Source organism: Panthera onca, chromosome X, assembly GCF_046562875.1.
Source record: "Panthera onca isolate mPanOnc1 chromosome X, mPanOnc1 haplotype 2, whole genome shotgun sequence".
In the NCBI taxonomy this organism is placed as follows: Eukaryota; Metazoa; Chordata; class Mammalia; order Carnivora; family Felidae; genus Panthera; species Panthera onca.
The window spans coordinates 102,337,384-102,354,620 of NC_138357.1; the positions used below are offsets into that span (position 1 = coordinate 102,337,384).

Below are 17,237 nucleotides of genomic sequence, written 5' to 3' on the forward strand. Positions count from 1 at the left end.
CCTCAGCGTTTTTCTAAATCAATTCCAGCACCTGTGTAGACAGCATACAACAAAAATACAGAAATTCTGGGATTCAGTTAGTCCATTGGACCTATTAAAGTAGGACTGGAGAACAGAGTTCTATCTGGCACCCCCCAAAAAGATGATTTTATTATTTCTTTTTATCTAAGAACTGAGTTTGATGGGGAATATGAATTATGACAGGCCTGGGATTCTCCGTAGAATCTATTTAGATGTAACTGTTTGGTCTTATCTCCCTACTACTCTCCCCCTCTCTCATTCCATTGCAAATGTATTTTTTTTTTTTTCACTTCTTTGTTGTTCTGGGAATATTCTGATCACATTCCTGCCTCAGGACCTTTGTATTTCTTTTCTTTTCTTTTCTTCTCTTCTCTTTTCTTTTCTTTTCTTTTTTCTCAGAGTGCTCTCCCCCCATTATTTGCATGGCTTACTCCCTCACTTTTTTATTATCTAATTTAATTCAAGCTGCTACTTTAAAAAGAAGCTCCTTATTTCAGTGGCTTAACACAGTGTAAGCGTGTCACTCATGCAAAACTCACCAAGTTGGTTTTGATCAGCACATAGCTCCCTTCCAAATTGTGAATCCAAGACCCAAGCTCCATTGCTTTTGTGGCTCTGAGGTGGTTAACATGTGGCTTTAGAAGGAGGAATAATGAAGAATATCACATGTGTAGGGGTTAAGTTCTGAGCCGGCCCTGGAATCAGTGCACATCAATTTTGCTCACATTCCGTTGGTAGCATTCAGTTATATAGCCATACCCAGTGGCAAGGGAGGATGGAAATGACCGCTCGCTTTGTGGTTAAGAGAGGGGGGGATCAGATTTTTTGATGAGCAGATTGCCATTCTCTACCATGATGATTTTACTCAAATAACTCTTTTCAATGAAGTTTTCTCTGATCACTATAACATTGTAAAACCACCCTCCAACTTTAATTGGTATTCCTTTTCTTCCAGGCTTCATTTTTTTTTTTTTCTTTCTGTAGCCCTTAACACTATGTCACAATCTACACGTTTCAGTGTAGCTTGTTTATTGTCTGTCTCCCCCTAATAGAATATAAGCTCTACGAGGGTAAAAATTATTGCCTGCATTCATTGCCATATCACTGGACACTAATAGCCTTCAATAAATATTTGTTGCGCTGTAATCATACATCTTCTTCACCTAGAATTAGTCTTACGTGGTGACACTTTTACTCATAGATTGGCATTTTGACTCTAATTGTGTTTCCCCCACAAAATGTGTCAAAGAGATTTGTCAGTAGAGAGAAATAGAGCTGTCAACTGGTTCATCACAAAGCTCAATTTCAAATAGTCCTTCTGTGCACTCATGCATGCTTTATAAACACTTTTATGCATGTAAGTGTGTTGGCTTAAGCAAAATTCTTAGCTAGAAATAACAGTTCACTATCCAGATTCACCTTTTTTTTTTTTTAGCTCTTTATTTTCTCTACCATTTCTTAAATGCTATTAGTAAAGCCCTAGACTAAAACGGATGCTTCTTTTTTTTTTAATTTTTTTAATGTTTATTTATTTTTGACAGAAACAGAGACAGAGACAGAGTATGAGCGGGGGAGGGGCAGAGAGAGAGGGAGACACAGAATGGGAAGCAGGCTCCAGGCTCCGAGCTGTCAGCACAGAGCCCGACTCAGGGCTTGAACCCACAGACTGAGAGATCATGACCTGAACCGAAGTCGGACGCTCAACCAACTGAGCCACCCAGGCGCCCCTAAAACGGGTGTTTCTGAGAACAAATTATAGCCATACAACCAACTCTGAAGTGTTCACTGTCCCGATTTACGGATGAAGAAACCGAGGCCCATAGAAATTTAAGTAACTTCCCCAAGTTCACACCCTCAATTAATAATTTGCAAGGCCTCGATTTGGTCTTTTCCTTTCAGTAACTCACCACTAAGCTTCATGATATCCCTCTTCATTCTCTTATTATTTTCCTTACTATTGAGAAATAAAAGACTGAGAATCTTTGATATGTTATTTCTCTCAGGAGCACTACTCTTTAATAAAGCACAAACTGTGGACAAAATGAATAAATGTCTAATTGTGTAACTCAAGCACTAACCAGGTACGAGGGGCATGTCAATTTAAAAATAGTTGATGCTTTGGGGCACCTGGGTGGCTCAGTCAGTTAAGTGTTCGACTCTTTGATTTCAGCTCAGGTCATGATCTCCTGGTTTGTGGGTTTGAGCCCCACATCAGGTTTTGTGCTGAGAGCACACAGAGCCTGCTTGGAATTCTCTCCCTCTGCCTTCTCTGCCCCTCCCCCACTTGGATGTATAATTTCTCTCTCACTCTCTCTCTCTCTCTCTCTCTGAAAATAAATAAGTAAACTTTAAAAATTAAAAAAACTAGTTTATGCTTTGGTTCTGATTCTGACAAGGTCCCAGAGAGGGTGTGACCTGGAGAAGTTAACATATGTGGCTAAATATGAATTTTTTTTTTTTTTTTGTCTTAAGGAAGACCTTATATTCCTTTGAATGTTGGTGAAATTTCTCATGCTTCAAGATACTCATTTTATTTTGCTCAGAACAACAACGTGCTGTCTGAGAGAGACATTCATTTAATATCAATTGAGTCGCTTGATGGAAAAAAAACAGGAAAAATTTAGTTAATGGAAGTCATGATTAGCTTTGTCGGTATGACATCACAGTTGTAAGAGTTGTATGTCATTGTAAACAAGGTCTGAAAAGATTATTTTTAAAGCAACTCAGTAAGTGCTTACATGGTGTTCCTCATGGACATATGGCACAGAAAAGAGAAAAACTGTCTTTACATAACATACAACTGTCTGGTGTGAATGTGTGCTTATGGCTTGGAATAAAATTTCCAGTAGAATGTTAAACATGGACTCAACATGGCTGCACCTCAGGCCACGTGGGTAGAGGTGAAAATGACGGTGACTAGAAAACTGAATGAGATGACTCAAACCGTGGGGCGCCCGGTGGCTCAGTCGGTTAAGCATCCGACCTCACCTCAGGTCGTGATCTCACCGCTGGTGAGTTCAAGCCCCACGTCGCGTGCTGTGTTCACAGCTCAGAGCCCGGAGCCCGCTTCGGATTCCGTGTCTCCCTCTCTCTCTGCCCCTCCCCTGCTCATGCTCTGTCTCTCTCTGTCTCTGTCTCTGTCTCTCTCTGTCAAAAATAAATAAACATCAAAAAATTAAAAAGAAAAAAGTGCATCCGCCAAGGTGATGATTCCCATGTTGAACACGCACGTGAGGAAGGTATACACAATTACTGTATCCACTGTGAATGGGAAAATGTGTTCTTTCTAATATGGTGTATAATTTTCAGTTAATATGCACAATCAAATTAACTATGCAGTGTATATGGACAGGTGTTGATTCTGTCCACATCTTCTGAAATTTCTGTGTTCTAGTTCGCCCAAAACTTAGAGAAGTACTTCTTCTTCTTCTTTTTTTTTTTTTTTGGAAGACGGGAGAGATGAGTATACAAAAAAAAAAAAAAATTCAAATGGGAAAATATCTAGCACTTGGCCTGAAACACTTGGTCGATCCTCTCTTTCTCAAATCATGCCATGTAGGGGCGCCTGGGTGGCTCAATCAGTTAAGCATGTGAGTTGATTTCGATGCAGGTCATGATCTCACAGTGGGTGAGTTCAAGTCCCGCATCTGGCTGGCAGCGCGAGGACCAGCTTGAGATTCTCGCTCGCTCTCCCCCCTCTCTGTGCCCCTCCCTTCTTCTCTAATTAAATACATACAAAAATAAATAAAACTTCAAAATCGTGCCATGATTTGGCACTCTTCCTCTTACCATAACCGCAGCTCCAGAGAACGTGTTCATTAAGAGTTAATGTGAAATTCATTGAATTTAACAGGACATCCATAACTCTTCCTTTCTGATTATGCAGATTTCTCCCCATCATGATATGTGCTTCCTTCAATTGCATTAAGAGCATTTGTAATGTAAATGGCAACAGAGCCAATATTTCAAACAGAAGCCATTCTTTAAAAAAAAAAAAAAAAAAGCTAAATGTATTGAAATGCCTCTAAAAGTAAAATATTTAGCACTTAATTGCAGATGGGTAATGTTAAATATCCCATTCATTATTATTACTACCACATGCCTGAATAAATCCTACCATAAGCATTAAGCGAGTAGGTAAACAAAGAAATAACACTTCATGTGATGAATGCCAATATAAAGCACGTTTAAACTGTTGTGTCAAGAGACAAGCCTGGAAATGCTAACTGTGTTCCTTTGCTCTTCTGCAATCATCTGAATACATAAATTCAAATTACAGCTTTTAAAACTTCAAATCGAGGCTTTTGAAATTTCAGAAAACACATGCGCTTGAAAAAGCAGATTATAACAAGGTCCTGGTGGGATTTGGGCACCATCTTTTTTGTATTTCAAAGGATAAAAAACAAACCTATACAAGAAATGACTACCGAATGTTTTCATATTTCAAAAAGATGCTGTACTTTTTAAAAAATTAAATCATCAGGAAACTTTTCCGCACACACTGTGTGAAGAGAAAGATTAGGGCAACTGGCTTCGCCAAAACTTTTACTTTTTCAGTCATGATTTATTCTATCTGGAAGTCCTGAAGAATTTTCTAGATTAGTATACAGTTACTATCCATAAGGTCATATGCAAGTCGCTGCCTTTCAAACTGATGCTGAAAGTTAATTAGAAAGCATACTTAATTATTTATAACGCATGGATGAGTCCCCAATACACTCCAAATGCCCTGTAAATATAGAAAATTTATCGGATTTGTACTGAAAAGACAGTAATTCTTCAGAAAATAATTTACTGATTTAATGGAATCCCTATCACAATCCCCGGTGAGATTTATTTTGATATTTGACCAAATGATGCTCATATTACAAAAGTTGGGATAGCTAAGCGCTTGATGTAGTGCATTACTGTCAAAAAATCTCCAGTAGATCAGTAAACAGAACCTCATTGCATATAAAACACAAAACAAAATGAGGCAATCACCACAAATCAATAGAAAATAAATTGTGCTCGGAGAAAAATATATCAATTTCTGAAAAACCCTTCAAGGTCAGAAACTTAGCTATATAAATTGAAGATGGATTAAGTTTGTACTCTTTGAAATGAAAGTATAATGTCCTAGAATAATATAAAGGTGAATATTTAAGCAACTAGAGGATATTCATAATTTTCACGGTAGTGTCAGTGAAAAAAATAACAAAGAACATGACAACATTTTATTTAGAAACAAACAAAACTATTAAATTTCCCAAGGTAAAAAGGAAGCTAGAAAAATAGTCTCGGTAAGTATTTTTCTGACTTTTTATTTTTTATCAAAGTGGATAATGTGAAAAGAGCTTCACCAAATAAAACACTGAGGAAAAATGGGCAACAGACGCAGCAGACCATTGGTAGCAGAAGCAAATGACAAATACACACCAATACACAAATGTTTTTCAACTTTTCTAGTAATAAAAAAAAATCCGTGGCAAACTATTTTTCTTCTTTCAAGCATATAAATCATCATGCACTACAGCAGTAAACGTGTGTTGAGACAAGTATTTTATAACTGTTGGTGGAGGTGGATGGGAGTTCTTATTGCCAGCATGGCGAAGAAATTTAGCAACGTGTATCTAAATCCTTAGTATTCTAATCGTTAACTTTTCTTCCTTATTCGAAGCAAATTAGCAGATCTGTAAGCCCAAATGCATAAACAAATGTATTTGCTATAGGGTTATTTATTATAATGAAAAAGTGGAACCAAACTAAATGCCTACTAATGAAAGAATGGTGAAATACGGTGTACCTACTTATGGGTTATTGCTCAGATCTTAAAAATCAATTTTTCAAAGAATAATTAATGACCTAAGGAAATACAGTCGAATATTCAAGTTGGAAAATAGGTATACAGTGTTTATAGAGTGTAACACCAATTAAATATATAAATCCCAATTATCATGGTTAAGCACATTTTCCCTCTTTTCCTTGGCTGGATATTCTTAAAAAAGAAAAAAATACACAAGTAATTAATTTGAGACGTGTTTGAAGCAGAAGTTTGGGGATATTTGCTTTTAGAATTTTTTTCAAGGTTTGAGGCACTTTTGACGGGGGGTGCGGGTATTACTTTTTCTTGCTCTTCAATTTTTGTTTGTTGGGTCTGGGATTTTTTTCTCTCCCTGATAGGGTCAATTTCTAGGTGAGGGCTGAGAAAAGCTTTACCCATCCGTCTAGGTTTTACATAGGTAAACTGATTTTAGCAAGGTTTTAGTGAACTAAAATGAGGAGGAAAATGGTAGGAGTAAGGTTGCTGCTCTCAGTATTTGGGACACTACGCAATATGACGGAGCCAGATACTGAAGGAGACAAAGATCTGCAAAAGAAAAAAGAAGAAAAAAGAACGATAAGGTAGACTCACAAACACCCTTGAAACCTAGACCCCAGTATTTGAACCACCTTAGAACTTGTAGATGAATAAAGGATGTCTCTAATGGAATTTTTCCCTTTAAGAATTGCTTCTCAGTCCAGAGTCTGTGGAAAAATGGTTCTATTCACATTCTAAAGCTGCCAGCAGTTGACAGGAGCCCTTTCACCCTAGGGGTTAGTAAGAAGTATCACCAGCGCTATGACTACCATGGGTGATTTCAACCTCCTCTACATGCTGTGCCCCAGTCCACGCCAGAGAACTCACGTGGGGTGAGATAGCTTTGTAGGGAGTATACTTTTTCTCACGAGGCTCTGTTTCGTCTCTTCTCCCCTTTCATTTCCCTAAAATCAAAGGGAGGGGTTGGAGATCATCCCTGAAAACAAGTACGTGGAATGCAAGCAGGGAAGACCATATTGTTTTTCAGCTGCGTATTTGTTGAGCTGAAGAGCTCCTTTCCAAGTCCGTGTAGCTTTTCAAGCGGCCAGAAGAATACTCTAGGCGCTCCTTTGGCTTTTCCACATCACAGCTGGGCAAGCGGAGGAGGAGCAGGAGCCACAGGTTAGCCATCCGCAAGAAAGGAATGAGTGGCTATGAAATGGCCGTTTTCCTTTAATTTTTCAATTTAAATAAGCAGGAGGGAGAGTTGCTAATCTTTAATCTGAAAACGAAGGAAAAAATGGGCTCAGAAGGTGCCAAACGTGAAGTGTAAATTATTAGTGCAAAAGTTAGTTGACCGTGTTTTATCCACCGACCTGTTGCTGGGGATTCTGAAGCCTATATTTCCAGCTCTTTGAGCTCCAGGTCTCTTATTTTCTCTACTAGTGATTTCCCCTAAATATCTGATGCAACGAAATGCACTCTCATCTGGAGTAAATATTGTCCACTCAGCTAGATAAGGTGGAAGTACTCATAGACCAGATGTCCCGACCTGTTGCTGGGGATTCTGAAGCCTATATTTCCAGCTCTTTGAGCTCCAGGTCTCTTATTTTCTCTACTAGTGATTTCCCCTAAATATCTGATGCAACGAAATGCACTCTCATCTGGAGTAAATATTGTCCACTCAGCTAGATAAGGTGGAAGTACTCATAGACCAGATGTCATGGTCAAATGAAGAGCGTAGACTCTGGACCCAGATGACCCAGGACTGAATGCTCGACTGACCGCTTACTAGCTGTATGAGTTTGGGCAAAATACTAAGCCCAGTTTTCTTTCATCTGCAAATGAGAAAAGATGAGTACCGTGTCCTAGTAGGAATGTGGGGACTTGACACTTGATTCAGGGCTACCACGAAGTAATTGCTCACTAATTCCTAGCCACACATACCAGTCTGTCTCCTTTCAAGTCCTGTTGAAGCACCTTCTCCATTTTACATGTATCCTGTCTTACCCTTTTGTCTTATTACGTCTTGACGATTTGAACCTTCAGGACTTCATCCCTGACCTCTTATGATAGTCTCATACTTGATTCATCAGTCTCTTGTCATACAACCCTTAGGCACACCCATTCTCCATAGTGTAGTCACAGTGAGCTTTGGATCAAATAAATCTTGCCCTACTCAAAACCGTTAAGTGGTTCATCACCTACAAATTGAAACAAAACATTCTAGGTGCTTCATAACTCAACGTCTACTCACCTCACCAACTTCATCTCCTGACCCTTCCTGTATAAATCTTGAATACTTTGCTAACAGATAACGTTAGCGTAAGGCTTTAATGTAGACACCCTTACTTTTCATGTACAAGAGGGGCCAACACATTTGTCATTGGCAAAAACTTGCGTAATCAAACATTAAGTCCCGTGGAAAGTAAAGCCAAATCTCACTGACTCTGTTCATGGAAAATGAGCTCAATCATCAGGCAGGTAATGCCGATAATAATATCCACTCACAATTATAAACTAAAGATAGCAGTAAACAGTCATTATGTTATGAATTTTTAAAAAAATTCTGGACCTATCAGCAACTTGGTAGCAAGTGAAAGAACCCGAGTCATTATGTCAAGTGCTGGGAGGCTGTGCATATGAATTAAATTTCATCCGTTCTAACCTGCACATTTTATCCCATTCAAATCAGTGAAACCAGGATGGGTTTTACAGTCTCTGCTTGCCAGGACGCATACGGTTCCGAAGAAAGTCCAGGAAACAGTAGTGGAACCCTCTTAAGAAATGATATGTTGGCAACACTCTTGCCACTGCAGAGGATGCCAGGGTGAGGGTAAAGATAGAGGTCAATTATCCTGAAGGGAAAAGTGATATAAAGGAGAGGCAAGTTCTAAATATGACAAAGTTTTAGGACTACCTCACTAATTTTTCACGTATGTTTTACTTTTTATGTGTATGACAAAAAATATACAGAAATCTAAAAGAACAATTTCTTCATCGGAAAAGCTTCTAAATGATAACCCTTATCTAAACCCTTATCTAAACCCTTATCTAAATGATAAGGGTTGAATCAGTACCATGCCTTTTCCAGCTTGTGCCTGGCAGACCTTAGGATGATATTATATGACCTGCAAGTGAAGGTGTCTTCAGTTGCGTGAAATACTCTAGTACACATTGGCGAGTAAAGTAGACTGTGTTTCAGAATCAGTCTTACAAAGAATGGGAAAGATTCTTTTCTTTAAACTTTTTATATAAATAAATTCCAGTTACTTAGGGGAAACTGGGTGGCCCAGTCAGTGAAATGTCCAACTCTTGAATTCAACTAGAGTATGATCCCAGCGTGGTGGGATGGAGCCCACGTGGGGCTCTGTAATGGGTATAGAGCCTGCCTAAGATATTCTCTCTCTCTCTCAAATAAACAAATTCCAGTTAACATATAGTGTATTATTAGTTTCAGGTGTAGAATATAGTGATTCGACACTTCCATACATCACCCGGGGCTCATCGCAACAGGTGCACGTTTTAATCCCCATCACCTATCACTATTATGAAGAATGGGAAAGATTCTTTTCAAAGAGAAACACATTTAAAATGGAAAAGCATGATGGCAGAATGCATTCATTAATGCAACAGTTACTGATTTGCTATCTGTTTTCTGCCATCCATTGTTCCAGGAGCAAGAATTATGGCAATAAATAAAAATCTTGGCTGTCAGGAAGCTTCATTTCATGTGATAGACATCATATAAAATAACACAAGTATAGTGTTTGTGCCTTTCAAGAACTAGGAATTTGGTAGGAGAGGTGTCGTTTTCTTTAGGGTCATCAGGAAAGACCTGCAGGAGATGATGGTTGAGGGAAGGACATTGAAGGCAGAAAAATACAGCAAGTACGAAGAGTCAGAAGCAGGGACCCATGTAATGTACTTGAGGAGCACAGCAAGGAAGCTAGAGGGCTTCAAGAAGGATAAGAGAAATACAGAGTAGTTGGAAATGAAGTCTGAGAAGTCAGGAGATTAGGGATCGGCAGATTTCCTAGATCAGTGCTGGTCGATAGAAAAATAAGGTGAGGGGCGCCTAGGTGGCTCAGTCAGTTAAGCGTCCAACTTTGGCTCAGGTCATGGTCTCGTGATTTGTGGGTTTGAGCCCCCATATCGGGCTCTCTGCTGCCAGCACAGAACCTGCTTCAGATCCTCTCTCTCTCTCTCTCTCTCTGTGCCCCTCCCCTGCTTGCTCACTCTCTCTCTCTTTCAAAAATAAATAAATATTAAAAAAAAAAAAAAAGGAGTTGAGCTGCTTATGTAATTTAAACTTGTATAGCTGCTACATGTTTTTAAAAGGAAGTAGGGACAGGTGAAATGAATATATCTTATTTAATCCAATATATTAAAAATATTACTTCAACCTGTACATGATATAGAAAGTACTAAGGAGCTGTTTTCCCTTCTTGAAAAAAATGTTTCAAATACTTTTGTTTTTTACAGCAGTTGTAGGTGCTCAGCGAAGTTGAATAGAAGGTACAGAGATCACTTTGATATCTGGTGTATATTTTACACTTAAAGCACATCTCAGTTCCCCTTACATCATTTCAGGTGCTCAGTAGCCACAGGGAAGGTGTCTACCATTTTGGACGGTACAGATCTAGACCCTCATAGCACGCTGTACGGACTTTGACTTTGCTGTGAACAAATTGGGAAGCAAGAGAAGAGTTTTGACTGTGACAGTGACATGACATGACTTGGGTGTCCGTAAGATCCCATATCATGACTTGGATTTTCATGAGATCTGCTTTTTTGAGATTAGACAGAGAAGAGAGTGTCCCCTCACATGCCCCAGAACAGAATTTGAACAAGTTCCCAACCTAGAGCAAAACTGAGTAGAGACAAGCATACATTCAAAAGTGGACCTGGTTTGGGAAGTAGTATAAGAGTAGTTCTCTCAACGCCCTGTCTTTGCACAGGCTGTAAATAAGATAGGCTGTGTCTTATTTCGACCCATGGGGATCTCTTGTTTCCTCTCATGGACTGAGATCATCAGGGCAAGCTATGCAACATATCTTTCTTTAATCCTAATGCCCAGTAGCCTTGTTGGAAGTTAGTAAGCCCTCAATAAATATTTGTTAAATTGAAACAAAAACAATAGCTAAACATCCCCCAAATGGAAACATTCCAGCTATCCACCAACAGAGATATGTATTTAGATAGTTCAAAACTCTGCAGCCAGGAGAATAAACAAATTAAGCTCTATGCCACGTGGTTGATTATTGTAAACATTCTGTTGAGTGAAAGAGACAAGACACAAAAGAGGATATAGCATATCATTCCATATACTCAGTGTTCAATATAGACAACATAATCGAAGTTGACAGGATACTGGTTATACTTGGAAAAAATGCCTGCAAGGGACAAGAGGGGCCCCTGGGCTTCTGATGACATTCTATTTTTCTGGTTATTTGTATACTTTTAAAAAATATTTTGAGCTCTTCAGTCATATGTGTACTTCTATATATATGTATATATATAGAAGTGTATATAGACATATACATATATATATGTATTTATATTTTACTTCAATTAAAAGCTTACATACAGGAGATATATCTCTCAAAAGTTGTTTGAGGTGCAGACCATTTTGTTCAACGGTGTTACTATTCAACATGTAAGGATAAACTTATGGCCAATAAATGAATAACATATTTTAACTCAGTTTTCTTCTTTCCTCCAAAAAAGATGGTGAATCATAATTTGGAAAACATTTTAACATGCAATAACTTAGTGTTGTTTTTTTTATTCCCTTGTTTTTATTTTTAACCCGACAATTTACCAGAAAGGTGTATTTTTTTTAAGCACGTTAAAACATGCAACTTTATATTATGTAGTTGTTCTACATAATATACAGTACAGAGAACAGCCCCTCAGAACTAAGAATTATTCAACCCTAAATGTCAGTAGTGCTGACGTTGAGAAACACTAATTTCATGACATAATGTTGTTGGAATTTTAAAATTAGAATTTTTTCTTCACTAGTTTTTATCTCTTATATTTTAGAGATTTTTGAGAGATTAAAATTGCTTTGTTCAAAGTAAATGAATTTTGTTTAAAAATGTGTATTGCTAACATCTTTTAATTTGTTTCTTTCCTTGAAAGTGTTACCATGGTTTTTGTTTGTTTGTTTGTTTGTTTCTGAGTTTCCTTTAAAAAAAAAGAAAAGTTTGAGAAATAAGTTGTTTATACCAGTTTTATTCTTATTTCTCCAGGCTAGAGGAACAAAAGAATATCTTGTCAGAATTTCAAAGGGATGTAAATGAATTTGTTTTATGGTTGGAAGAAGCAGACAACGTTGCTAATATTCCACTTGAACCTGGGAATGAGCAGCAGCTAAAACAAAAACTTGAACAAGTCAAGGTAATTTTGTTTTCTAAAAACCTCCAAGGACTACTTGTATAAAGAGTATATGAGTCTATTTTTTAATATATTTAATCATTGATTTCCTGCCCATTACATTATTGATAGGTCATCCATAAATTTTCTCAAAGCTTTATTTTGTTTTAACCCAGCGTTTCCCAATGAGCATATTTTTTTGTAAAAAAAAAAAAAAAAAAAAAAAAAAATCTGTGTGCGTGTGTGCGTGTGTGTGTGTGTGTGTGTGTAAAATATGGCAGTATTTTGCAAACTAACTTGAATTAACTTTGCACATATTGGAGAATTCTGCAACTGCAAATTATTTCAAAAACCGGAGAGACTCTAGAAATGAATCCTATTTCTTAGGAAAGATCATAATTGCCAAATCAATCTCACTATCTCAGCCTCTAATTAGAGGTGTTCGATTCGCCTGAAACAATGTTTGTTTTGTCTGGGACTGGTTGGGAGCGCGTGGTGTTGGTTCACATTCTATACTGGTTGAATAGGCATCCAGCTTATTCAAGTGGCTTTTCATGCCTTCCTACTGTGATGTCTGCTTAGTACTGATTACCCCAGCTGGCTGACTGACATGCGCTGATTGTGCAGTTCGATTAACTTCCATGGTTTTAGTCTCAGGAAAGAAACTTATTTGGATCTGTTTTGCTGTAATTCTTGAAGGGAAGGTGAAAGGGAAAGGGAAATTAACATTTAATCATCCTCTATTATGTGCTAAGTATTAGATGTACTTACATCTGCTATTTTATTTAATCTTCATATAAAACTTTCAAAACGGTTGCTGTTATTCTCATTTTACAAGGTCATACAATCAAAGGGAAATGAAATTGCTCTTTTATCAATGATTCAGTTGGTTTGTACATGCAAATTAGACTCCAATGTCAACCACTTATTTCTGTGAAACAAGAAATTTGTACCTGAAGAGAGGATAAAGTATAAAAATAAAATTAATGTTAAATTCGGTGAACAGATACTGAGTTCCTACTATCTATCAGATATCAGAAAAAAAAAAAAAAGAAAACAAGTTTTGGATCTGTAGTTCATCTGAAGGTGAGGCTGTCAAAGGAAAATGAACTCAGTCTTGTTCTTGAAAATCAATCTTTCCTGCATGTATTGAGTGTTATATATAGCAATATAATTGATAACTCATTTAAGAGACATGTTTAGTGGGATTTACTTATTAATAAACAGGCATTGATTTTCTTTTCTCCTTAGACAGTCTAGATCAGCAGTGTCCAATAGAACTTTCTGTAATGATGGTAATGCTCTATATTATCCACTGCAGTAACCACAAGCTGCATGTGCCTTTTGAGTACTTGAAAGGTAGTATGACTGAGGCACTAAGTTTTTAATATTATTGAAATTTAATTAATTTAAAATCAAATAGCCTCATGTAGGTAATGATACTGTTTTGGACACTGCAGCTCTAGGTGGCACAAATAAATAAAGAAAACCATGGCAGTTTTGTAAGTCTTGGGAAAGGGCATTTATAATGTGATGCTGAATGAATAAAAGAAATTCAGGAATGTGGAGGAGTTACAAATAAGGGTTCTTGAATGAAATTGCCCAAGTTTGAACCACAGCTCTGTCGCTCGCTGCTTTTGTGTCCTTGGAGCTGGTATTTAATCTCTTTGTTGGGATTTAAGGTCTCTGTCTCAGTCTTCTTCCGTATAAGATGAAGATAATAGGGTCTACCTCATAGAATTGTGTTATCTCAGTTAACTTTTATAATATGTGAAGAGGTCAACACAGTGTCTTGTACCGAGTATGTTCTCAGTATTAGTTATCTCTCGATATGATAATGCATTTTCTTAATCAGTAGTAAATTATAGCATGGAGGCTTAGTACCTGAGAGGATGATGAATTTACCCAGATTGTTCTATTTCTGATTGCGATGTGTTATTTTGGAGCTCATCCTGCCGTGTAACACCTTGTTTTTCTTGAAAAGAATCTTTGAGGGGTGAGATATGCTGGTCCTTTCTAGGATAGGCCTCTCTACTTGGGAGTGAGTGCTTTGGTCCATCAGTTCTGTACTCTTTAGAAAGTGGTTTGTATTTGAGGTACCCGTTGGCCTTCAGTCAAGTTGCTTCATTTTGAGAGACTAATCAGTAGAGACAAAGACAAGATAGTTGGAATTGTGCTGTAATTCATTTTAAATGTTGTCGCATTTGTCTGTTTCAGTTACTGGCGGAAGAGTTGCCCCTGCGCCAGGGGATTCTAAAACAATTAAATGAAACCGGAGGAACAGTGCTTGTAAGTGCTCCCATAAGCCCAGAAGAGCAAGATAAACTTGAAAATAAGCTCAAGCAGACAAATCTTCAGTGGATAAAGGTTAGACATTAACCATCTCTTCTGTCACGTGTGTTAAATGTTGCAAGTGTTTGTATTTGTTTTGGTTCATGGGTGTTTTATTGCTGGGGGCGGGGGGCGGTGAGTGGTGGGGGCCCGGTAGGTGGATTGTTTTTCCAACCTGACCGTCTGGTTTGGCCATATGATTCATTATAGTTGGAAAGAATGGTGATGGTGGATGACAATATATTCATGAGCAAATGCCAAAATATTACTTTGCGTTGTTACTTTGCATGAGCCGCTCTAAGGAACGAGACTGGAAAAGGGATGAAGTAGTTCAGCGTTCGGGTGCATATTGATGGTCTTTAAGCAAGTTGGAGGTGGCCCACTTCAACAAAGATTATGAATCACAATTACTTATCCTTACTTCTGGCGCAGACTTAGTCAGTGAGTAGTGCACACTAACCTTCTCCCAAAGGTGTTCCATGTATTTGTTTCTTTGTTCATTCAGTTCCTTAGGTTTGCTTAGTCACCTAACTTGTGAGTCTTTGGCTTTCTACCTTGGATACTTTATAACTTTAATATTTTTAAATACTTATCGTATTAATGCATACATAGTCTTTAAAATCAGCGGCGCGTATGAATTGATCACGCAAAGCAACATCGATCTATCAAAGGCAATTCTTTTCCCATCGTACTGCTGTGAACATCTGTGCTGGCTCAATAACAATGACCCCGAAGTGACTCCTGCCCCAGGAGAGAGGAAGAAAAGCACACAAATTCATCTGACTATCGCCCCAGCAGACTGGGGCTGGGGTCAGACATATGGTCTGACTATGAGTCCCACCCACCAACAAAATCTTCTTAGGAAACTACATTAAGAAGAGCACCCTCCAGTTCACTGCTTCTTTTCCTTGTGACTGTGTCTGTCCCTCCACCAATACCATCCTGGCTCAATAACAATCTTCAGCTTTACTGGGACGTAATTCGCATGCCATACAATACATCCGTTTTAAAAAGTATATTTCAATGATTTTGGTGTATTTATTGTTTGTAATTGTGGGGAAATACATATAACACAAATTTGTCATTTTCATGATTTTTACGTGTGCGATTCAGTGTCATTTATTACATTCACACTGTGCGGCCATTACAGCCATCTATTTCCAAAGCTTTGTCATTGCCCCAAACAAAAATTCTGTAAACATTAAGCAGTAACCCCACATCCAGCTACCCACCCACACAAAATGATCTCTAATCTACTTTCTGTCTCTATGAATTTGCCTGTTCTAGTTAGATTTTAAAAGTAAACTGATTCTTTATCTGTCCCTTTGTGTGTAAATTATTCCACTTAGCATGGTTTCAAGGTTCATTCATGTCGTAGCAGGTATCATAATTTTATTCCTTTTTATTTTTTTTTAATTTCTTTTAACACTTCTTTATTTTTGAGAGACAGAGAGAGAGAGAGAGAGCGAGCATGAGCGGGGGAGGGGCAGAAAGAGGGGGACAAAGAAGCCAAAGCAGGCTCCAGGCTCTGAGCTGCCAGCGCAGAGTCCGATGCGGGGCTCACACCCATGAACCATGAGATCATGACCTCAGGTGAAGTCGGAAGCTTAACTAACTGAGCCACCCAGGCACCCCTCCTTTTTATTTTTTTAATGTTTATTTATTTATTTTGAGAGAGAGAATACGAGCAGGGGAGGGGCAGAAAGAGAGGGAGGGAGGGAGAGAGAGAGGGAGGGAGGGGAAGAGAGAGAGAGCGAGAGAGAGAGAGAATATGAATGAATCCCAAGTAGGCTCTGCACTGCTAGCAAAGAGCCCAATGCAGAGCTTGAACTCCCCAACCGTGAGATCATGACCCGGGCCGAAATCAAGTGTTGGACGTTTAACCGACCGGTGCCCCTATTCCTTTTTATAACTGAATGCACTTCGTGGTCTGCATACATGCAATTGTTTTGTTTAAGATCTGAGGGTCTGTCTGATCATCTAACACCTCCATTTTTGTTCTTTTTAGTCCACATTATCTTTGCTATTTTTGGCTCATTGATATACCAGGTACATTTAGAATCAGTTTATCGATTTTTACTGATGCTTGACAGGATAGTGATGGAATTATGTTGAATTTGTAGATCAGTTAACATTTTTACAATATGGAGTCATCTGATCTGTGAAAATGATATATCCCTTCATTTATTTAGGTCTTCTTGAATGCTTTTTTCCAATCATATCTTTCCATGTTCAGTGCAGAAGACCTGCACGTTTTATTAGATTTTGTCCCCAATATTTGACATTTTGATCCTATTATACATGAAATTTCATTTTGAATTTTATTTTCTCTTTGGTGTTGGTTTATAAAAATATAATAGATTTTTGTATATTATGCACATATTCATTGCCCTTGCTAAATTCACTTATTAATATTAATAGTTTTCAGCATCTTTTGCATTTTTTATGTGCACAGTTGTGCCATCAAATAGAGGTAGTTTCCCTATTTTCAATCCTTAGGATTTTATTTTTTTATTTTTTTATTTTTTGCACAGACTAGGCCCTCCAATACAATGTTTACTGGAGGTGGCAATTATGGGAAACGTTGGCTCATTCCCGGTGTCAGGCGAAAAGCTCTCAATAACTTAGCATTAAATAATGTACTTGTTGTAGGACATTTTATAGGTTCTTTTAATCAAATTAAAGAATATCTCCTTATTCCCAATTCATGTTTTTATTATGAACA

The 17,237-nt window shown here is 37.9% G+C and overlaps 1 protein-coding gene across 12 annotated transcripts in view; it reads left to right on the top strand.

The window, feature by feature from the left end:
- The window catches only part of DMD (dystrophin), a 2,113,538-nt gene that overhangs the window by 1,324,916 nt on the left and 771,385 nt on the right, over positions 1-17,237 (top strand). For all 12 annotated transcript variants that reach the window (XM_081792827.1, XM_081792829.1, XM_081792824.1 and 9 more), the window contains 2 exons: positions 12,058-12,205; positions 14,399-14,548. In XM_081792827.1, the coding sequence (XP_081648953.1) occupies positions 12,058-12,205; positions 14,399-14,548 (298 nt within the window). The remainder of the gene's footprint in view (positions 1-12,057; positions 12,206-14,398; positions 14,549-17,237) is intronic.